At 33.9% G+C, this 23,667-nt stretch overlaps 3 protein-coding genes across 4 annotated transcripts; 2 read left to right on the top strand and 1 right to left on the bottom strand.

Annotated features, from left to right (window-relative positions):
• The first annotated feature begins 820 nt into the window (after positions 1–820).
• LOC123268046 lies at positions 821–2,521 on the top strand. Its single transcript, XM_044732928.1, has one exon. It carries the CDS (start codon positions 821–823, stop codon positions 2,519–2,521), a length of 1,701 nt encoding a protein of 566 aa, XP_044588863.1.
• Positions 2,522–6,038: 3,517 nt separating this feature from the next.
• On the top strand, positions 6,039–6,770 carry LOC123268047. Its single transcript, XM_044732929.1, has 3 exons — positions 6,039–6,074; positions 6,198–6,365; positions 6,450–6,770. The coding sequence occupies exons 1-3, from the start codon at positions 6,039–6,041 to the stop codon at positions 6,705–6,707; spliced, it is 462 nt and encodes a 153-aa protein (XP_044588864.1). The 3' UTR covers positions 6,708–6,770.
• Positions 6,771–7,251: 481 nt separating this feature from the next.
• On the bottom strand, positions 7,252–22,472 carry LOC123266700. Of its 2 annotated transcripts, none has more exons than XM_044731075.1 (2): positions 21,995–22,472; positions 7,252–9,304 (listed from the first exon to the last, which is right to left on the bottom strand). In XM_044731075.1, the coding sequence occupies exon 2, from the start codon at positions 8,387–8,389 to the stop codon at positions 7,298–7,300; it is 1,092 nt and encodes a 363-aa protein (XP_044587010.1). In that variant the 5' UTR covers positions 8,390–9,304; positions 21,995–22,472; the 3' UTR covers positions 7,252–7,297. The 2 variants fall into 2 exon arrangements, with proteins under 2 accessions (XP_044587010.1, XP_044587009.1); XM_044731074.1 differs by lacking the exon at positions 21,995–22,472 and adding an exon at positions 17,125–17,327.
• Positions 22,473–23,667: the final 1,195 nt, after the last annotated feature.

The following is a 23,667-nucleotide window of genomic DNA, read 5'->3' on the forward strand; positions in this document are numbered from 1 at the left end:
GTCCTCACCCTACAAGATGGTAGAGTGACTGAAAACAACGAGGAAACATTAGCGCACCTCTGCGAGGTTCATTTTCCTGGCTCGGAACTCATGGAACTGGAACAGGAAGAAGCCTCAGAGAATGCGATAATAAAAGCAGTCACGAAACGAGGAGACTGGAGCACAGCCGTCAGAGTGATAACACCTGATAGAATAAGGTGGGCAATTGGAAACTTTGAAAGGTTCAAGAGCCCAGGGGTGGATGGGATCTTCCCGGCTCTTCTGCAGGAGGGAAGAGAAATCCTCATCAAACACCTAACTAGAGTTTGAGGGCCTGCCTGGCCCTAAGCTACATACCGAAGGCTTGGCGTGAGGTCAGGGTTGTCTTTATACCAAAACATGGCAAAAGCAGCTATGACCTGGCCAAGTCCTTCAGACCTATTAGCCTAACATCGTTTCTCCTCAAGACATTGGAAAGACTGGTGGATAGGCACATAAGAGATAATGCACTAAACGACACGCCGGTGCATTATACACAGCACGCATACCAGGCAGGCAGATCCGTCGAAACGGCCCTACATGATGTGGTTACCTACATTGAAAGGGCCTTTCGAGGGAAGGAATCGGTCCTGGGAGTGTTTATAGATATAGAAGGGGCGTTTGACAATACCCCCTTCGAATCAATATGCGAGGCTACAGAGCTCTTCGGGGTAGAGAAATCTATCACCGGTTGGGCTCATTTTATGCTTCGCACAAGAATAGTGACTGCCGGACTCAGTGACACTAGAGTCCGGGCCCGTGTGAGAAGGGGCTGCCCACAAGGTGGGGTTACCTCCCTCTCATGTGGATCCTGGTCATCAATGAGCTCCTAGTGGCACTAGAAAACCTAGGAGTATATGCTGTAGGCTACGCCGATGACGTCGCACTGATGATTAAAGGCTCAAGCCCGACGGAGATGAGATGGAGAACACAACGTGCTCTAGATCTCATACAGAAATGGTGCATAGGAAAATCTTTAAGGGTTAACCCCAACAAAACAGAGATGGTACTCTTCACCAAAAGAAGGAAGCTGAAAATTACGGCTCCCTCTATCTTTGGCATGGAGCTTAAATTCTCAAAGGAGGTACGCTATTTAGGCGTAACTCTAGACAGTAAGCTCACATGGAGAAGCCATATCGAGAAGCAGACCCAAAAAGCAACTGCCACTTTCTGGGCATGCAGAAGAATATTTGGCATAACATGGGGCCTGAAACCAAGACTGATCAAGTGGATTTACACGGCGATCTTGGTTCCACAGCTCACCTTTGCCTCTGTTGTATGGTGGCCTTCGCTTAAGAAGAACATCAACATCAAGGCATTCCTAAAAGTCTACCGACTGTCGTTGCTAGGGATAACTGGGGCTCTAAGAACCACAGCTACCTTAGCAATGGGGGCGCTCCTGAACCTGGAGCCCCCGCATATCACTGCAGAAGCTCTTGCTATGAAAACAGCAATGAGATTGCTCTTTAACGGACACTGGACAAGGGCTAGAACGGGACATGCAGCCATCCTAAGGGACAGGGGACTCGACAGATTCCTAACCCAAGGAGGAGACATGAGCCCTCGAAGCTACCACTTCAGACGTCAATATAAGGTCCTTATCCCAAGTAGGCAGGAATGGGACGAGGAAAACAAGAGCATCCTGTCCCCCATAGGGCTAGTCTGGTATACGGACGGCTCAAAAACGGACAAAGGGGCAGGAGCTGGAATTTATAGCAGTGGACCGAAAACAGAAATCTCTCTGCGGCTAGGGGACACTGCTTCGGTTTTCCAGACAGAGGTATACGCGATCTGGGCCTGTGTAGAGCACATTTCTAAGCTCAACCACAGGAACAAGCACGTATACATCTGCAGCGATAGTTGCGCTGCGCTCAGGGCACTAGAACAAACTGAAGTGTCCTCGAGACTAGTGCGAAAATGCATAGACTCCCTAAATGAATTAGCAGAGTATAACAAAGTCAAACTACTGTGGGTACCGGGCCATAGCGGGAACGCAGGAAATGACAAAGCAAATGAGCTGGCGAAAGCGGGAGCTCGTAAAAGAGACCCTGAACCAGTAATCAGCATAGCGGTGCCTTTTAGTCTCATAAAGCAACACGCTTCCCTATGGACTAACGACAAGTTTCAGGAAGTGTGGGCAGAGGCAAAAGGCATGATGCATACGAGGGCACTTTTTAAAGGGCCCTCCAAGACATTAGGCTTGTCCTTGATAGGGCTCGACAAGAAGCTGCTAAGGCTAACTGTCGGGTATATCACAGGACACTGGCTAACCGGCAGGCATCTGAGACGCCTAGGCATCTCAGATCACTCGATGTGCCCCAGATGCCTATCGGAGGAGGAAACTCCTCTACATCTAATCCTCCATTGCAGAAAACTGGCAACAGCCCGAAAGGACATACTAGGATTCTGCGATGGAGAGTCTATTGATATACAGGAGATTGGCGTGGGACAGTTGCTTCACTTCTTGAAGCAGACAGGCCTGGCCAATCTCCAAGATATATAACGTAACCAACCTGGAAGGGCTGAGTACAATGGTCCAATAGGACTGAGTGCTTGGCTCAATGTCGGCTACAATATTCCCTCCCCCCCTAATTCTATTCTATTCTATTCTCTTTTATTTATTCGTGGTTATTATTAATGTTATGGTTAACGTTTGTTATTTATTTAACTGACTACGGTCTTTATTTTATGTTTCCTGTAAGAAAAGTTAGTCTTTATTTTTCTGAAAAAAAAATTTTGTTTCTCGTCATATTTTCTGTTTTACCTGTGCTTATTATTGTTTTATAGTTATTTTTGTTTACAACTTGAATTTATAATTTCTGATCTATCGTTTATCTTTCTTTACTTTTTTGTATCTTTAAGGAGTGAACAGAAGGGAGAGAAAAAAAAATTTCTTGATGATAAAGAGAGAGACGAGAAAAAAAATTGAAAAATAATTGTTTCAAAATTGATTTTGGTATTTTGTGTATGTTTTATTTTAGGGAAGAAGAAAAAAATTTCTTATTTGTATATTTGAAGGGGAAAATGGATTTTTAGAGAGAAAAAAAATATAATTTTTGAGTGAAAAAAAATTTTGTCACCACGTGTTTGCAGTTTCCGATTTTTTTTTTTGTAATTTTTATCGTTAAAATTAAAAAAATTCATTCACGTCGGTGTGCTTATGTAAAAAAAAATAATAGAGGAGAAAAAAAAATGATTTGTTAGTATTTTTAGATAAAAAAATTTCGCTTTTTATGCATTATATGATTTGTTAAATTAATCGCTGTTTGCTATTAATTAACTTTATGTTCGATCTTTCATTGTTTATTTAATATTTTTATATTGAAACGGAATGTTTTGTTTCCCTTGGTCGCCCCTTAATACTCTTAAGGGCGCCACTGGATTTTTGGACTCAGTATCCAGAAACTGGACCAGAACATGGAGTATTATGTCAGGGTCGTAAGAGATTGTTGAAAGGAAACTAAAATTTAGACACAGTAATTCGTTTAACAAAATTCTTTATTTTCCACTCCCTTTTTTAGTTGAAATAATGGCCAAGATAACAACATATAAAATTTCATGGATAACAATCACACTCACTCTCACTCTCAAACGGTATATTTCACGCTGTCCAGCTAGACCCTCACGTGGTTGCAGTACCCGATGCCTACTGGACTCTCACGGTACTCTATCTACTTCGCGTCGTCCCCTGGACCTCTAACGCTACTCTAACTTAGTTCGCGCGGTCTCACGGACTCTCACGCCACTGAGCTGGACCCGGACGTGACTGCACACGTTGTCCACACAGCGCACGCTGTCCCCCAAACTTCACGCTACTCTAAGAGAACTACCCCGAAGCAGGATAGCCCCTTTTCTCACACACAAACACACTCTATTCCAATTCCAATAATAATAATAATAATAATAATAACGCTTGAATTCCAATTTATAACTAATTTCCAGAATATTATTTTCCTAATTAATATTTCTAAAATTCTTATTCATCATTTTCCGAATTATAAATTACAAATTCCTATTATCTAAATTACTGCCGTATCTTCAACTTCTACAACAATAATTATCCAAATTAAAATTCCAATTCATCGAGGATTAAATCTATTCATTATGTCCGAGAAATTACTAAATAAATTTTAATCTTTATTTTAACAAAATTAAATAAATTCCTATAATCGAGTAAACTTAAATCTTTTATGTTATTTAATTTAATCCAAATTATTTTATTCCGAGCTATTTTATTTAATCCAGTAATCAGCAGTAAATTTTACTAAATTTATTTTCCAACGCAAAAGTGAAATTTGGCAAAAGATTATTCTATTGTATTTTATTATGTGTTGCTTAAAACTTAATATTTCATTTTACTTGAGTTTATTTTATTTCAAACGAACGGAGACAATTTTGTTTCGACCTTGAATGTCCTCTACTCAGCGTTCTCGCGCGGGACAAAATGGCTGACGCTCTCGCTCGGTCTTGCGTCTCTGTCGCAAGTTTTTAGTGTAATTTTTTTTTTTTGACGAATTTTTACAATTTTTATTTTCTACCTTTTATACTAAATAATTTAGATTAACAAATTCTATTGATTTTAATGATTATTTCCTGACTCTAGATTTATTTAAATTAAGACAAATATTAAATAATGCGCCAAATAATTTATTACAAATAATTTTAGATCGGAATAAATTGTAGTCTTAAAAAATTTTAATTTAGCGGTTTACTCAGTTTCATTGCTATTGGCTTAAGCCAAATTATTATTCAAAGATTTTCAATTAATAAATTTTACACATGGCGTAAAGATCTGGAATTAATAACCCGAACTAAATGCCTAGTATTATTAACCCCGACAGGCCTACGTGTAAAATTAGTAATGACCAAGACAAATTATTTCCCTAACAAATTAATCAATAACCCGAAACCTGTCCTGGTATTATTAATTAATTGTTTTATGATTTTCTCCAATTTTAATATTAAATTTAATTAATTAATTTATTGACTAGCGATTGTGACCGAACGCGAAATGGCGGTGACCTTCAGCCGACGTGTTGCCTGACTGACGCCGCAGACCCGAGAATTAAAACCAGACATGATATTTGTACCTGGAGTTTTTTTTTTTTTTTCGTTTTTATATTCTAAATACTCGTGCACTCCCTCGAAGAGCTGCGACTCCTTTTGTCCAGGGTGGTGTAACTTTCTCCTCGGATAAATCCTCGGCAAATACCTCCTCGGATCGATCTGCTTGGCGGCAAAACTCTGGTCACCGTCACTCGTGCTCTGGGTATTTTCTCAAGCCTGTAACCGCAAATCAGCATTAGAAATTATTACAATTTAGAATTAATTTACGCAAGCTGGCAGGCGGCCTAGCAAGCAATAAATTAATTGAGTTTTTATCGCTTCGTTCCACTTAAGGGTGAGCGAAATAAAATAATTACCTGTGCTCTGCGTTCTTACAAAAATTTGCGATGCGTCCAGTGAGACTGTTCGGTCACAATGAATCTTCGTGGTCTTGTCGTTGTAGTTCTTTCTTCACTCTGTTTTCCCCACTCTCTCTCTCAGCGCCAGCGCTTCCCCCTCGGGGACTTATTTATTACTTATAGCTAGAGGCGCGAGTACTTCGGAGCAGAGCGCCCTGTGATCCGTCGATAAACTAACTGGCGCAGGTCAGGAACCACACATGGGTAATACAGGGACTGTAACACTCCGTTACAATATATAAAAAAATTATTTATTATTTGTCTATTCTTTTTGTCATAAAAATTTTATTTGAGGAGGGGAGCTTCTAAGATTTGTATGTGAGAGTGGGGTAGTTTCTGCGCATATTTTATGCTTTGGTTTCTATTGTTGGTGTCATTTTTACGATATTTGCGCATTCTGCCCGAATGGGGGTGTATTTTCGGTGGTGGGGTTTTTCTCTCAGTCTTACGTCTTTTCGTTTTCTTAATTACTACATTACTTTATTAAGTACTTCTGTCGGGGTCGTCTCGTGTACTTTTCTTTGTCTGTGGAAGTAAGAAAAATTTTCAAGCAACATGTGCATCCGTCGTTGCGTCTCCTGTCCATCCAAAGTAAGTAGTCTTGATTATTTAATTTTATTTTATTGTAATTCTTTATTTATTTGATTTTTAAATTAAATCTGTATTTGAGAAAAAAAAACTTTACTAATACGAAAAATAAATATTTATTTTTAGGGTCTTTTTGATGTGTTCTCTTGGTTGGCTATTCTCAGAGATTTATCTGATTTTGGTCGCGAGTTGTGCGGCGGGTATCTTACCCGTTTACCTTCGGTCCATCAATTGGGGGTTGTGATAGATCGTCTTATTCGGCTATACAACGTGTCGATTATTCGCGTCAGCTTTGTAAGTATCTTTGCGTATAATTTATTGATCGTTATCGACTATCTTTACTTATTTATTCTTATTATTTTATTTTGCCTGTTCTAGTCTACCGAGCCACTAAAATTGGGTGGATACGTGTCTATTGACACAATTCAGCGTCGCCGTGCCGAGAAGGTGCGGAACAGGTGCAAATGGTTTCACGATGGTCTGGACTTGACTTGTCCTCAGCTGGACGACTTCGACTATCTGGGAATTCGTTGGATGCATGAGGGGAAATTCGGTGTTTTTCCTCATCCTACTGAGGATTACTTCCACCCCGCTTGGACCCACCCAGACGGTCTTCTCTCCGTTTACGACTTATAAACGGATAAATACATATATAGCCCATAAAAAAGTAATTTTGTATTGACAATATATACTAAAAAAAATTTATTAGCTTGTATTCGTTAGGGCTTTTTATCAATAAACGAAATTAAAAATTTAAAAAAAATTCTGCTGTTTTTTTTTTTTTTTTTTTTTTTTTTTACTTTTATTTTTAGTTTATAATTTTATTAAGTTTTCATATTAATTTTTAGATTATTTTTAAAACTTCTTTTCAATGGAAGTTTGAGAGTAATTATGAATTTTGTTTGTTAATTTGTACTATTTTTGATAACTAGAAAAAATATTGTGTTTTTGGACATGAAATGTTTCATTATATCTGTCGATATTTATTTTTGATTACAAATATTTAAAAATCTTTAAAGTTATCCATTTTGATAGGTTAGTTGTATATTTAATCTAAACAAATGTATCATGTATGCATTTGAGTAATATAATTGTTAATTTTATTTAATCTTATCTAATCTTTATTAAAAAAAGAAAAATTTTTTTTTTCTTTTTTTTTTTTGTTAATTGAGAGTGGAGAAAAAAAATTTTTGTTTTTGATAAGAGGGGAAAAAAAAATTTCGAATTTATGGGAATAGTTTTCGTTTACTTAATTTGTCTGTTTGTTCGCTGTCGACTTTATCTGTTCCCGATTCTCTTGCTCTAGGTTTTGGCGTCATTAGATGTTCTTCTTCTGGATCTTTTTCTTCTATGTCGACTGTGGTTACCTTTGACATTTCTAGGCTGCTAGTGTTTTGCTGCTTCTTTTTTTCATACTTTTCTTTAGAATGTAGCAAAAAATTTGTTAATGAATCCCACATGGATCCTAATAGCCATAGGCTCCATCCAAACACAGAGTGTAGCGCTAAAGCGTGTATTACTGTGTCGGCGGCGAATTTGAAAGCTTTTACTATGATGCAGCCTGCGATTATAGTTGAACTGTAGTCTCCAATTATGGTAAAAATTCCATGTAATTTTGATAGCGTATTTTTAATTTTGTTTTCTATATTAACTTCATCGATGAATTTATTTATGTTGATTCCTTGGATGTTGATTTGTCTTCCTGTTGCTCCTCTGGCTATCGTATTTACTACTGCTGATCTTTCTATTGGAAACATCATTGCTTCCCTTAATTTACTCAGATCTTCATTTGAATATAGTCCACTTTTTGCTAAATATTCTGGTGCGGTGTATTTCCAAGTTGCTTTTGTACTTGGGCTGATTTCTTCTGGTTCTGTAGTTGGTGTCAATTGAGGTAGGATTTGGTACCAAGCATTATTGATGTTAAATGTAGTAGGCGTTAATGTGTTGCAGTCAATTTGGTTTCCTGTTTTCACGAGTAGATGCGTTCTAGGTAGCATAAAAAAACTTCCGTTTCCTAAGGTAACAGGTAGTTCTTGATAGCATTTTTCTGTCTTCCTCGTTTTGACTTCGACTGGTACGCATTTTGATATTCTGATGACTTCGCCTGTGACGCTGGCCATATATCCTTGCTCCTCCATAAATTGAAATGCAAATTCTGCAGGTGCTATTGATGCTAAAGCCAGAGAATTTCGTAACACTATTTTTTCTAATTCGCATTGTTGTTTGATGGCGTTATTATAGCTAGCCACTATTTCTTTTCTTAAATGTTTTTCTAAATAGACTACTTTTGAATTTACGTATGCGAATATGTCCATGTCAGTTGTTGTCAATTCTGATTTCTTTAGTAGAAAATCGTTGTCGTTACTTTCTATTACGAATAATCTAGGTTCTTCTGTGCGTAAGAATTTGTGACCGCATACTGAGAGTGTATCTTGTTTTGTTAGAGCGAATGTTATTTGATTTGATGTTACTGCGAAAAATTCATCGGTTTTATTTCCTGAACTATCTCTAATTCTTTGAGCTTGGCCTTGATAAATTACTTTGAATCGTTCTGTTTCGCAGTCGTCTTTTTTTATGATGTCCCAAAATGTATAGCCGCCTTCTGTGTCTAAACATTTTTCTGATCCATACCAGCATCTTATTCCTGATTTTAGAATAACACTGTTTTCTTTGAAGTTTATTGGAGCTAAGTAATCGCGGATTGTTATTTTTATTTGTCCTTGTACAACTACGTCTGAATATGTCCCGTATGGATCTGCATATTATCCTCCTTCGCAGTTTCCGGAGTTATCTGCTTTACCTGCGAAGAGTATCGATCTTGTCGTCGTTCCGTTGGGCTGTATGTCGCGAATTGCTGTGTCGTACATGAAATGTGTCCGAGTTTTATGTATATCTTGACAGTAAGGTCTTGATATCTCTTCTATGTACTCTATGTGGGGATTTGCTACCGTCGCGACATGGCTCCAAGAACCGCAATAATAAATTGATCTTTTAATTTCGATTTTACATTGAATTATTCTAGTGTGCGAATATTCTACTGTCTGTATGAGTTGAATATTAGTTTTTGTTATGTTAGGTGTTTCTATGGGTTTTTCGCATTCTTTTATGTTGATTAGTGACAATGTAGTAAAATTTGTTGCTGCCGCGCCGCAATCGTATGCGATGAACGCACTTGTTGTTGTGGTTAGCATCAATAAGATGGATAAAACTTTGACCGCGTCCATTTTTGCCTGTAAGAGAAATATATTTATGGTGATTTTCCGTTTTTACTAATTGTCTTAATTTTCGCGTTTTTATTAATGTGCGATTTTTGCTCTGTCACAATGGACTATCTTTCTCTTCCCTTGTTTTATCTCTATTTCAATATCATTTTTATCTGGGAATATTTCGGTAATTTTATATGGACCTAAATAATTATCATCAAATTTACCTGTCTTTTGATTCTTGACTAAATAAATGTTTTGACCTATTTTAAAATTTATTGGATGTATATTTTTATCATATCTAATTTTTGATTTTTGTTTTGCTTTTTCTAAATTTTCTCTAGCTTCTTTTTGAGTTTCTAACAGTCTCGTTGCGTGATTTTTGACATAGTCAGCGTACGTAGGTATGTCGTCTAGGTAAGAGAATTCTGACGGTAAACGAGCTTCTTTTCCAAACACTAATCTATAAGGTGTAAATTTTGTACCTTCGTGTACACTAGTATTATATGCTAATGTCGCTTGTGGTAACCATCGGTCCCAATCATTTTTAGTTGTATAATGTTTGATATAATCTGTTAGAACTTGATGACTTCGTTCTAAACCACCGTTTGCTTGTGGTCTAAACGCGGTTGTTTTTATTTGTTTAATTTTAAATGTTTTTGCTAAACAAGTCATAACTTTTCCTATAAAAGCTTGACCTTGATCGGTTAAAATAACTTTTGGACATCCAAATTTACAGATAAAATGTTCTACTAAGGCTTCTGCAATATCTTTAGCAGTCATTGTTACTAACGGTATCGCGAAACAAAATTTTGAAAGATCGTCCTGCATGGTTAAAATATAAGAATAACCATTTGCTGAGGTTTTATTCGGAACTACTATATCTAATGCTAGTTTATCCCAAATTTGTGCTGATGTATCTGTAATTACCATCGGCTGTTTTGTTTTTATTCTTACTAATTTCTTTTTCTGACAACTTATGCATTTGCGTACAAAGTCTTCTACCTGGATTTTTATATTATCCCAAAAATATCTTTGTCTAATTCTATTGTATGTCTTTGTCACTCCTTTATGACCTGCCATTGGAGTTTCATGATTTTCTAACATGATTTTGTATCTGTCTTCCACCGGAGGAATTATGATTAAATCTCTACAAATCGTGAATTTAATTTCTGTTCCTGCAAAAATTTTAGTGATAATACTTTTTATTTTAGACCAAACTGTTTCATTTAAGTTACTTCGACCTTGTGAAACGCTAATTGTTTTAATATTATTATTTAATAGATAAGTCTTTAAATTTTTGAAAGATTTTAAATAGTCTATCTCTGTCGGATTATCTTTGCTATTACTTTGTGTTACTAAGGCGATTACCTTTTTTCTAGAAGTACCCATTTTAATTATATCACCCAATTTATATGTACTATTTGGCTTTAATTTATTTAAATATCCCAATTCTATAAGTTTCTTTCCGATATCGCTATGTACTGTACCGTCTGCATTTATAAAACATAAATAACTATTTTTCTGCATTTCTAAATTGTCTTTTGTTTCTAATATATTTTCGTTACTAAAATCGTCTGAAATATTTGAAAAATCTGAGTCTGTTGAATTATCATCCGAATCATTATCATCTTCGGGTGAATCGTCATTATTGTCGTCAGGCGGATTGTTGTTGTTGTCTATAGGTCGAGCGTCATTATCGTCACTAGGTTGATCGTTATTGTCATCACTAGATCGATCATTATCGCTGCCATTAGGTTGTTCATCGTTAATTTCACCACCCAATGCTACTGCATTATTTATATTATTAGTCTTTTCTGTATGAGGATCTAATTGTTGCGAATTTATTCGGTTACTATTATCGTCATTTTGTCTGTCATCGTCGGAATCGTCTATGTGTGAAGCGTTTATTGTTTGGTTTGAATTATTTTGAGTTTCGTTTAATGTCGTATTTTCTTTTTCGGGATTTTCTGTATCTGGAGTGGGTAAATTAGGATTTTTGGGTTCTGTTTGTACGTCGATACGATCGAAATTTATTTGATTTTGAGCTTGGCTCGTTTTTTGTGAATTTGAATCTTTTTGGGATTTTAGTGGGATTAAGGAATTTATGTTTTTATTATTAGCGATATTATTTTCAGCTATTGTTGATAATTTTCTTTTTGTTTTCTGAATTTTATTTGTATTTGAATTCCCGTTATTATTATTATTATTTTTGAGTGCTTTTAACGTTACCATTATGTCTGGTAATTTAATATTTCTTTGTTTTTTTGCAATTTTACTGTTAAATTGTTTATTTTGAATTTTCTTTGAAAGAGTCTGTATTATTTTTGGTGTATGTTTATGTGTGTGTGTATGTGTGCTTGTGTTGTCTGACCCACACATACATGTTTTTGGTTTTCGCTGTCTCGTTGACCTGCGTAACGGCGGAGGATCATTAGTCTTTACCGTTTGAACTATCTCTTTTCTATTGTCTTTGTTAATGTCCATTTGCTTGTCTGTTGTTTTATTTTCTGTCTGTGTAATAGGTTCTGAAGGTAATTGTTCAATAGATGGATCTACTGTCATTGACTGTGTCGCGTTTGAAATTTCTTGTATGTCCTCTGTAGACATATTATTATCATTATTATTATTAATAATAGCTTTAACTGTTATATGTTGCGGGTGATCGCCACCTGCGTCTGAGGACCACGGTATGGCACCTCCCATATCTTCTAATTTACGTTTAATTAGTTTATTCGGTGTTCTTTGAGAAATTGGAATTGTTTCTATAGGAGACTCTGAACTTATGTCGTTTGAATTATTTGAATATATTTTTGACTCTACGATTTCTGATTCTTCAGTATTTGATTCGTCATCTGAAGTATCGATAATTCTAAACGTCGTTTTACTAATGTTTTTATTAATTCTTTTACGCGTACGAAATATTGGAGACGGTGTAAAATCCGCGAACTTTTGTGTTCTCTTATATTGAAGAGGGATAAATCTATTTTTGAATTTATTATTTTTAATTTTTGTATTTACGTTTGGAGTAAATTGTGTAGGTGTTGTCGGTATATTTGTATTTTCTGTAGGTGGTAATGTAGGTTCTGTGATTTTTGTGTTTTTGGATTTTTGTGTTTGGGAATTTTTGGATAATGGATTTTGTTTTTGTGAATTATTTTTATTTGGAGATTTATTTGAATCTTTATTTATGTATGATAAGTCGAAGTCAGTCATGTCTGATTCTTCGTCTGATAATAAAACTTCATTATTTCTAATGAGTTTTTTTCTTAGCGTTAATGCATCGATTACGTTACCCGACACTGATGATGATGATTCATCAGAATAGTCAGGTAATTTACTTACATTACCTAATGTGCTAAATTTATTTTCTGTATTTGATGATTTTAGCTCATTATTTGATTTATCATTTTGATTAATATTATTTGATGAATTTTTATCTGAATTCATTTTGTTTGCTAAATTTAATTTTGAATTTATGTTTTTGTTTGATTTATCGTTAGGGTCTGAAATAAACCGATTTTCGTTTTGATCGGAGTTTTCACTAATCCTAACTTTATTTGATCCCTTTGGAAATGACCGTTGATTTATAGGGTAGCTACTCCTATTTTCTTCGCGTATTTCCGAAGGTATTTCGACTGAAGCGCATGGTTCAACCGCCTGAATATCTGTTTCAGGATTAAAATTTTTATTTGAATTTTTATGAACGAACGCATTAGCTATCTGAATCTTTTCGTCAGACTTTTGCCTTTCGACTGGGTCGTTTAATCTCGCCGCCTGAGTGCTTTCATCAGGTAAAACCACGAACTTATTAGCCTCCTGGATCTTTTTGCCAGTTAATGAGGTCCTTTCGACTGAGTCGCTTAACCCCGCCGCCTGAGTGCTTTCATCAGGTGAAATTTTTGAATTCGTATTGCTAATCCCGTCGACTGAATTAGTAACGATTTTTGAAAATTTATTTTTAGTGTTTGAATTTATTTTTGAATTTTTGTCCGAATTATTTGTTTCTGAGTGGATAGCCACTTTCGGTTTTTTTGTAATTTTGATCTCAGAACCTGATGTATCGGTTGTTCTGAGTCTCGCGATTCCCGGTTTGCCCGTGGGTCGCCATTTAAATTTTATTGGATAAACTTCGCGTTTTTCTGGTACCGGATTACGTGACAAGGCATCGGCATTTGTATTTTTCCTACCTGCTTTGTATAATACAGTATATTCGAATTCTTTAAGACGTTCTCGCCATCTCATTACACGAGATGTTGGGTCATTCATTGAGTTTACCCACACTAACGGTCTGTGGTCAGTAACGAGAGTGAATTCCTTACCGTAAATATAAGGTCTAAAAGTTTTCATACCGAATAGAGCTGCAACCATCTCTTTTTCTGTTGTAGAGTAATTTTTCTCGTGTTTATTTAGTACACGAGAGGCTGCTGCTACTATTTTATCTTCACCTATTTTACCCTGAGAGAGAATTGCACCAACTGCGTAGTTAGATGCATCGGTCGTTAAAATAAAAGGTTTTGAAAAATCTGGATATTGCAGTATCGGAGCTGTACACAGTTTATCGCGTAAAGTTTCGAAAACTTCCTGGTGTTCAGGAGTCCAGATAAATTTCGCGTTTTTACTTGTAAGATCCGATAATGGCTTAGCTATTTTTGCAAAATCTTTTATGAAACGTCGATAATAACCAGCAAGTCCGAGAAATTCTCTTACTTGTGTGGTACTAATGGGTCTTTTATATTCTTTAATTGCTCTAATTTTCTCGGGGTCAGGTTTGACACCGTCGGCAGAAATGAGATGACCTAAGTAAATAACTTCTTTTCTTAGAAATTCGCATTTATCGGGTTGAAAACTTAAATTGGCTTTACGTAAACGTTCTGCTAATCTTTCGAATTTAGAAGTATGCTCTTCGAGAGAACGAGCATAAATGACTATGTCATCTAAATAAACAAATAAATCTACGCCTTGTAAACCGCGTAATACTAAATCCATTAATCTTTGAAATGTCGCAGGTGCATTTTTAAGTCCAAATGGCATTCTGTTAAAGTGATAATGACCACGAGGAGTTGTAAATGCAGTTTTATGTTTATCTTTTTCATCTACTTTTATTTGGTAAAAACCTGATTTTAAGTCGAAAATTGAAAAATAAATTGCACCGCCTAATTGATCAAGTATATCATTAATTAGGGGTAATGGATACGCATCGCCAATAGTTTTCTCATTTAATTTACGATAGTCAATTACTAGTCTGTATTTTATTCTGCCTTGAGAATCTTTTTTCTTAGGTATGATAAATAAAGGTGAATTGTATGGAGAGGTAGATGGTTCGATAACATCCATTGACAGAAGTTCGGTAACTTGTCTTTCGATTTCCTCTCTATGTGAAGGAGGATGCCTATATTGTCTAGTATTTACCGGTATATCATCTTTAGTAGGTATGATATGTGAAGCTACTGATGTTGCTTGCAAATTTTCTCCCGGAATGCTAAAGAGGTCAGCATATTTTTCAACGAGTGAAATTATTTCTTTACGCTCTTCGTCATTCAAATGTTCTAAACGCAAGAGACTTAATACATTATCAACGCGATTTTCCCGGGCCCTGGTACTTTTATTATCTTGTTGATCTGTTTCATCTTGCGATAAGCAAGTGCTACCTTCTTCACTTGTTTCAAAAGGATACAAGGAGATTATTGGCACTTTTACTTTGACACTTTTACTAAGAGTATTTATTGCATACAAATGAGCTATACCATTACGATTACTAATTATTGCTTCTCCAGCAAAAATACCGTCACCTAAATCTATACGAGGCACGTATCCTTCACTAAGATTGTTATCTACTCGAACAAACATTGCTGTTTTAGTTCGAGGTTTTAAAACAAAATACTGTCCTTCTGTTAATGAGATTTCTAAATTATTTAATTTTGTGAAAGTTACTGTATTTTGAACCAAATTGATTATGCCGCCTTGTTCGCGTAAAAATTCCATACCGAGTATGCCTGTGTAATCTAAAGGAAAGTCATCTGAGATTACATGAAAATATGTGTTTTTATTAAAAATTTGAATTTGTATTCTACCGAGTGTAATTGCTTCTGAAACTCCGTTTAAATTATAACAAAATGAATCGTCGATTAAATTTTTATTTTTGACTTCGCTATATTTGATTAAATTTAAATTACACCCAGTATCTAATAAAATTTTTCCGTAACTTGAGATTATATCTTTTGACTTAATCATTATGGATGTAGGCTTGTAATCCGATGACATTGCGCCTACGAAATATGTTTTTGAAGGTTTTCTTATTTTTAATTTTGGTTCTGGCACTGCTGGGGCAACGCGTTTCCCCCTGATGTGCCTGGAGGGGAAAACGTTTGTCCGTTTCCCTGTGCCGCTTGAAGTCCAGCTTGTTTACCTAGGTCATAACTTCTCTTACGACATTCTTTTTCTACGTGCCCGAAATTTTTACAGTAATCACATTGCGTTTGACTACTATTATTATTATTATTATTTTTATTTTTATTTTTATAGTAATTACCGTTGGAATTAGAATTGTTTTTATTATTATTTCTGTTATAGTTATTGTTTTTGTTATTTCTGTTGTAATTATTATTGTTATTATTATTTTTAGAATTTTCGCTCTTTAAATATCTACAATCTTCCCTATTATGATTATTTCTCTTACAAAAATCGCAATATTTATTTGTCCCGTTTGAATTTATTTGGGCGTTTTGTTTATTATTTTGTGAATTGTTTGTTTGATCTGTAGTTTGATTATTTTGTATTGCGTGACAGTCTGTATTGTTGAAAGTCTTAAACATGTTATTTATATTACTCATTGATTCTAATGTCTTTTCCGTATCTGATGCTGCTTTAGCAGCGGACTGAAGGTCTACGTACTCTGCTTGACGCAGGTATATTGCTATCTGTGGGAACAATCCAGCTAAAAAGGTCTGAATTGCCATTTCTGAAGCTATTACTTTCTTTTCATTTTTGTTTATGCCTGTTGAATCTTCTATTTCTGCTAATGTTTTTCTCAAATGTTCATCTACTCTAAAATGAAAGTCCATAACGCGTTCGTTAGGTTTTTGTTTAAATTGGTTAAATTCATTTAGCCAAACAGAAACTTGTTTGCTACGACGATAATTTAAATTTAACCCTTCGTTGGTCGCGTCTTTTTTAGTTTCTCGCTCGCACTATAGCGAGTCTCTATAGGTTGAGTAGTTGTTAGGCGGCGATTCGCTCATAGCGCGACCAACGAAGGGTTAAGAATGCAATTAATTGATCTACTGTGTTTATTTCTGCATTTAATAGTCGAACTAAAGGTCCGCCTTTACATTTTGAGATTAATAATCTAACTAATACTTTTTCGTCTACTTCGCGAATATAAGCTTTCGCGTCAGTACATACTTTCGTGAATGATTCTACCGGAATTGTCGATCCGTCGAATTCGGGGATAGTCTTAAGGAAATAATCAAATTTATTTAGATTTGGTGTACCGAAAATTTGAGGGTTAACTCTTTGTTGTGTGTTTAAATCATTTTGAAGAGTTCTTATACTATCATTAATTAATCGTTGGCAATTTTGTTCAAAACTATTTTTCATTTCCTCTCTCTCTGTTAATAAGTCTTGAATTTGTTGTTCTAGGGTCTGTATTTTGCCCGTAGCTTCTGCTATAGATGTTTCCATAGCTTCGGTATCGTTAGTCATTTTAAAAATTTAATGATAAAAAAAAAATTTTACGAGAGAAAAAAAAGGAAAAAAAAATTTGAACGATAATCGAGATTGCAAAAAAAAACAATAATATTTTTGAATTGACGAGAAACAAATATTCAGAAAAATAAATGACTTACTACTTAGAAGTAATTATATTTTGAAGTTCTCGTTTTTGACCGGGCTGATGGTTGTTGGCTTATCTATTCTGTCCTTGGGCGTTGGCTGTCGATGTTGTCCTAGGTCTGGGCTGCACTGCGATGTTGATGGCTTCTTCTTGATGTTTTATCTTCGATGTATTTTGTTGCACTTTTTTTTATTTAATTTTTGTTTTATCGTTTTTATGTGTTTACGATAAAAAATTTTGTTAATTTATTAAAAATTTTGTTAAATTTTTGATTTTTAATTTTGAACTGCTCTTCTTTTTAATTCCAAAAAAAATTTTGCGTTTTTGGAATAAAATCACTGTTTAATTAATTTTTGAATTAAGTGTATTTAAAAAATTTGTTAATTTTAGAGTCGTTTTATAAGCACTTGTTTTCACTTTTGTAGTTTACTCACTCGTTTGAGAAGAAAAATGTTCTGATTTTTGTGACGTTTTCGATGGAGATCTCTGGATGATGTTGAGTTAATTTTTCCGTAAAGGAAAAAAAATTTTCGCCAGTTTCTTCGGAGCGTGTTCGAATCCGTTCGCTGCCACCAATTTATTTATATTATTAGTTGTTACGTCCCGGTTTCCTCACAGGTTTGTAGGTAGCCGGTAGAACAACTAGAGCTGGAGATAAAGATGTTACGACCTCCAGAGTCGTAAGTAGAAGGTTCTCGAATTAACTCCGAAATAACTAACTTCGGTGAATTTAATTAACAAATAACTTTATTTAACTATTTAAAATACACGTTTAATTAATATGATTTGACAACTGCCGTGAAGTACGTAATGGTATTTCGTAACCAGAATTTATAGTCTCACGACAAGTATAAGTTATGAAGAGTCTTAAGTGCGTAACTTTAAGATTAAGAAGAGCCTCGAACTACCCGTGCACCCTGCTTATATGTCCTCGTCCAAGGGCCGCGCCCTAGGAGGAGTAGGGTCGCGTATCGGGCCCCGAATGTCCTGTTCTCCTGAGTTGATGCGCGTGGCGTTTCCGAGGCCCACTCGGATGACGCACGCTGACTCAACTCCAGAGTCCAGGACACGCAAGCGTTCTTTATCGTTTGTTTATTTAGAACATTCCTCGAATGTTCTCGAATATACCTGGCATACTCAACGCTAGTTGTCTTACAATGAATCATTCTGGCTTTTCCATTAACATTCTTCGAAAGAAAATGTTAATGTGAACTTAAAAATATTCTGTTTACTCAGGTGTTGGCTGAGTTTCACTTTTCTTATCGTTTTCTATTTCTAATATTTTAGTATTTAATATTTAACATTTGGAATTCTTTACTTATCATTTTACAATATTATTTATAAAATAAGAATATTTATGAAATTATTAGAGTTTTGAATTAGCGCGCGTATTTGCTATAGAGACATCTGCGAATGCAGGTGGGGACGTAACACTTCTATTACAGAGTCCTTTTCCTGCAGAGAAGTATTCTGAGTTTCTGCTGCAGCTTCTGTGAAACGATCTATTACTTGTTCTATCTGCATTTCTAAATTTCCTATCAAATCTCCTGACTCACTGGTGAAAGACTCGTAGCCAGTGTCGAAGTCAGATTCTCGAATTTTGTCTAATAAGGGTGTTACCTTTTCCGAATAAACTACTTCGCGATGAATATCCGATTGACTGATTTGTGGGCATTTTTTTGCGGTATGCCCTATACTATCACAAATCTGACACGCTTCGGTCGTAATTGTGAAATTATCAAAATTCTCTATTGTTATACTTTTAACTTCCGATGTCTTTGTTTCGTTTCTTAATTCTCGACGCATTTTTAATTTTCTTTCAATTCTAATCGCGTTGGTTAAAGCTTCTTCGATATTATCACAAATCGGCATTCGCTCGTCAATTTCGTTATTTAAATTTTCTGTAAAAATCTCTAAAATTGCGGTATCTACCGTTGTTCTAAAATTCAAAATTGCTTCCGCGCTCAAATTCGAATAATTCCCTGAATGGCATTCTATGATTTCTCGACTTTTTCTTCTTAATCGATTTAAGAAATCTATAACCGGCTCTTCTATTTGTTGGTACATACAACCTAATTCGCCTTGTAGCTGATAAATTGATTTTGTTGTAACGTAAATTGTTTTCAAAGCTTTAACTAGACCTTCAATCGTAATAGGTATGACGTGATTTATCGATAATTTAACGTTGCTACTTAATTTCGCGAGATAAATTAATTTCGCCAAATTTGCTTCTGCAGCGTCTGGCAGAATTTGTTTCGCGTCTCGACAACAACTTATAAAATCTATCAATTCGTCCGAGTCTCCCTCAAAACGAGGTACGAAGGTAAGTGCGTCATGTAACGATATGTTTTGACTGTCTGTTAGTTCCATATCGTTAACGTGTTAAATGTCTGAATTTGTCCCTAGTGTTTGATGGTAAACCCTCGGTAAGGGTGATTGCTTGTGTCCTCTCAGAAAAATTTTAACAATTGTTCATTCTACTTTCTTTTGAACTTACTGAAATTATCGCAGGTAATTTCAGAACAATTTTCGAATCACAAAATTTTAGATGTAAATAAAATTTTACGTACACATTCACAAATTTTAAAATGTAAATAATATTCACATGCACTTTCATAAATTACGAAAGAAAATTCTTAACCTCACTGGTATTTGTCAAATAAAAAGAACACGTGCTTTTTATTTCTATCAAAAAAATTCTTCAAATTCTCTATTAATTTTCCTTTAAAATTGCTCGTATGATTCTACTTTTTCAACAATACAAAATCTCAGTTTCTTATTAAAAAATAAAAACTAAATTCTCAATTAAATTTTCTTTAAAAATTTCTCTAATAACTTTACCTTCTCAACAAACAACTTCGGGGTCCCTGTTCGAGCGCCAAAAATGTTATGTAAAAAATATTTAATTTAGGATAATTAATTAATTTTACATTTAAAATATTTAATGTGTTTAAGTATTTGGTCCTAGCGTGTTAGGCTAATAGACCGGGAACTTCCGAGTTTAATTTATTGAGAATGATAGGTTTGTTTGAATAAATTGATGTAGTTGAATAATTTTAATACATATATTGTTTAAGTCCAAAATTAATATCATTAGTTAAGTTTACAATTATTACACAGTGATTGAAGTTAACTTTTCTTTCATATAACGATTTTTCAATATTACTAAATTCACAAATATTAATAATTTAAAATATACCTGATAAAAATTGATGAACCTTGTTGATTTAATTTGATTTAGTTGGTTTCACTTTACGATTTTACTTTACCTTTACAAATGATTTACTTTCTATACAAAAGATTTACACGTGGTCTATTGAGACTTATTTAAACTATGTACGATGTTAACACTAGGACGTCAGGACAACGAGAGAGATTTTTTGGTGACAATTGCAAGGTGTCGAATTTTAGGGCGTTACTAATTTCCACTCATTGGGGGAAACAAATGTCCAATTATGTGTCTATTTTCTTGGGCCCTTACCCTCTCTCTTAAATTTGTCTAAAAATGTTGCATGAGTCCCTGTACTTGGATCAGAGTGCAACATGCTTTCTCACTTACTCTTATGTTCTATTATTCATCTATGTGTTTGTGTATACGTAAGCGCATTTACGCATAGACAAAGACATACATTTGTACTATCTACATTAATTTATTTATTAAAATCATATGAATAAATATGTACTCGAATCTAACATTTCTTTGAATTTAATTATTTATTTGTAGAAATATTTCTGTTTTATCGTTTTATAAATTTGTTGTATTATTTTAGAATTCAATTGTTTAAAATTTGTTTATTTTAAATTATTTAACTTTCAAGTTCTATTTTTTTTATTTGTTTCTCATTTCATATTTAATTTTTGTTGACTAAAAATTATTTTGGAAATTGCATTATTAAAATTTATTTCGATATTTGTCTCAACACTAAAATTTTGTAATTAAATTATTCTAAAATCTTTTGGTTTAAAATAAATCTTTTTATCTAGTGTTCTTTATCTTTAAGTATTTCTTATTTTGAGTTTAAGTGAGTTAGCTTACGTATAACAAAACTCCCATTCATCTATTTAATCTCTTAAATATACCTGGGCTCCAGACTAATTACGGAAATTTCCCTGGGCCTTTTGTAAAAATCGAACGAGACACTTAATGACCGCACTCGAATTATCTTTTACAATCGTTAAAATTTAAATAAAATCGTACTCGATTTTTTTTTTTTAATTAATAAATATTATACTCGATTTTTATAGTTAATAAATATGTAAAGAAAAATTTCTTTACATAACAAAAGTTATCAATCAATTTATTCTACTAAACCCACTGATTTATTTCATTTCTTGATCTCCACTAAATAATCTTTAACAAAGTTCACTTCATAATTTTCTTAACAAGTTCGGTAATCATTTTCTAAATTCACTAAATTTCTCAATAAATACATTCACTAAATTAACTAAATTAATTAAATTTAGCCCACCGGCCTAAATTTAATTTAACACAATTTCTTAAATCCAACTCTGAAATTCTAAAACGTCTCAACAAAATTTACAACCGTAGAACATTATAGAATGACCTTCACTAACTTAATTACGCATTTTCATTTCTTATTCAAACTTTGTCTTGAAAATTCTTAACTAAAATTAATTTATTATAGCCAACAGGCCTATAATAAATTACTAATAAATTCTCTACCAATAAATTAACAATTAATCAATTAAATTTAATTTTCAATATAAAAGTTCAGCGAAAAAACTAACTACTTGACCTTGACAATAAAAACTAAAGTACGAATTCGCTAATATAAAAACGACCGCTTGAGAAATTAAATTTAATTATTTCAGCCTCTTAATTAAATCAATAATCAAATCTGGTCTACAATAATCGAAAATACCTGGAGACTCAATTATTGTTTTATTCAACGACGACTGATACTCCGATCCAACTTGGCGGGCTTAGCTGCTTGGCGTCTTGTCGTCTTGAACCAGGGTGCGGCAGGGTTGTCCAATTCCAAAAATGCCCCGATAACTTCCTCTGCAGTTGCTCTTTATTCTCGACGTCCAAATTTGCACTCTATTGCCTTAAACTGATCTCAACAAGGTCACTGATTCACAAGGGCAAAAGGCCACTGGCTTCCAGAAGGGAAAAAGCCTCGATGTCCCTCCTGTCGGCTTTTTTATAACCCTCCAACTCCGGCTCTCGAACTTTCCTATTGTTATGCCCCGCTTTATTTTACGGGGACTGTAGTGGGGACTTTCGATTAGCACGCCCGGTGACAAGTCGAAACTACTTGTCAAAAATCGAAAGGTAAGGGAAAGCCCTGACTTACCGTGCGTTAATTAAGTGGTCGATAATGACCCCGCGAAGTTCGATTTTCCCTGTTACAAAATAATAGTTTAAAAAAACCTAAAATCACGCATTTTATAGAAAACTGAGCTAAAAAATAGAAAATAAATTTTAATAAATTTAAATTAATATTTTTATTAAAAATTTTGACGAATATAAATTAATAATAGTGTAAATAAGAAAAAAAAATATTTTTTTTTTTAAAAAGCGTGGGGTGCATGGTGTCAATAGTTATAAATATTTTATTGGCAGATATGAGTGGAAGGATTATCATTTGAATATTATTTTAAAAAGCACCCTATGCTTTTTTTAAAATAAAATATATTTTTTTCTTATTTACACTATTATTATATTCATCAAAATTTTTAATACAATTCTTAATTTAAATTTATTCAAATTTATTTTCTATTTTTTAGTTCAGTTTTCTATAAAAAGCGTGTTTTTTAGTTTTTTTAAATTATTATTTATTTTCTACCTGTTAGTTTGGTTTATTTATAAAAGCGTGTTTTTTTAGTTTATTTTTTTTTTACAACTATTATTTGCTTTGCTAATAAATGTATTTTAAATCTCTTCTTATAAATGAATAATACTGATTAATATAATTCATAAAATTTCAATGATAACTTTCAAAATGCAAAAACAATCAAATTGATAATTAAAAGCTTGGGATTTTCTGAACGCTGATGAAAGTTAGTTCTCTCTTGGATAAGGTTATGAAATTCTAATGGTAACACAGGAGCTACACAGAGAATACCGTTCAATCCGATATTGTAAAATATTTTTACGTTAGTTATTAATAGTATCTAAAAATGTAAAAAGAAATCATTAAAATCCATAATTCAAATAAGCGTTGTCAATTAGAAAATAAATCAAACCATTTTTAAATTTTGACACAATTTTAATTGACTTATGTAAAAGTTTATCCGAATAATATTACAGAATCAATTTCAGTTTCTAATCAAAGTTGCATCAGTGAATTTCAGAATGTACGAAAAGTGTGATAAATCATAAAAAAATTGACGTTTTCCAAAAAAACACGCAAATTGTTCTCGGCAATTTTTTTTCAATGGCGCTTACTGGGTTTTACTAGTCAAGCAGCAACTTCCGAAATAATCCCTTTTGGTCCAATATTTTGCACTTTTTTAATTAAATAAATATTGTTGATAAATGAAAAAAGTTTGGAAAATCCAAAAGTGCACGCCTCATAACGCTCATTCATTT

Source organism: Cotesia glomerata, linkage group LG6 (assembly GCF_020080835.1).
Source record: "Cotesia glomerata isolate CgM1 linkage group LG6, MPM_Cglom_v2.3, whole genome shotgun sequence".
NCBI classification, from domain to species: domain Eukaryota; kingdom Metazoa; phylum Arthropoda; class Insecta; order Hymenoptera; family Braconidae; genus Cotesia; species Cotesia glomerata.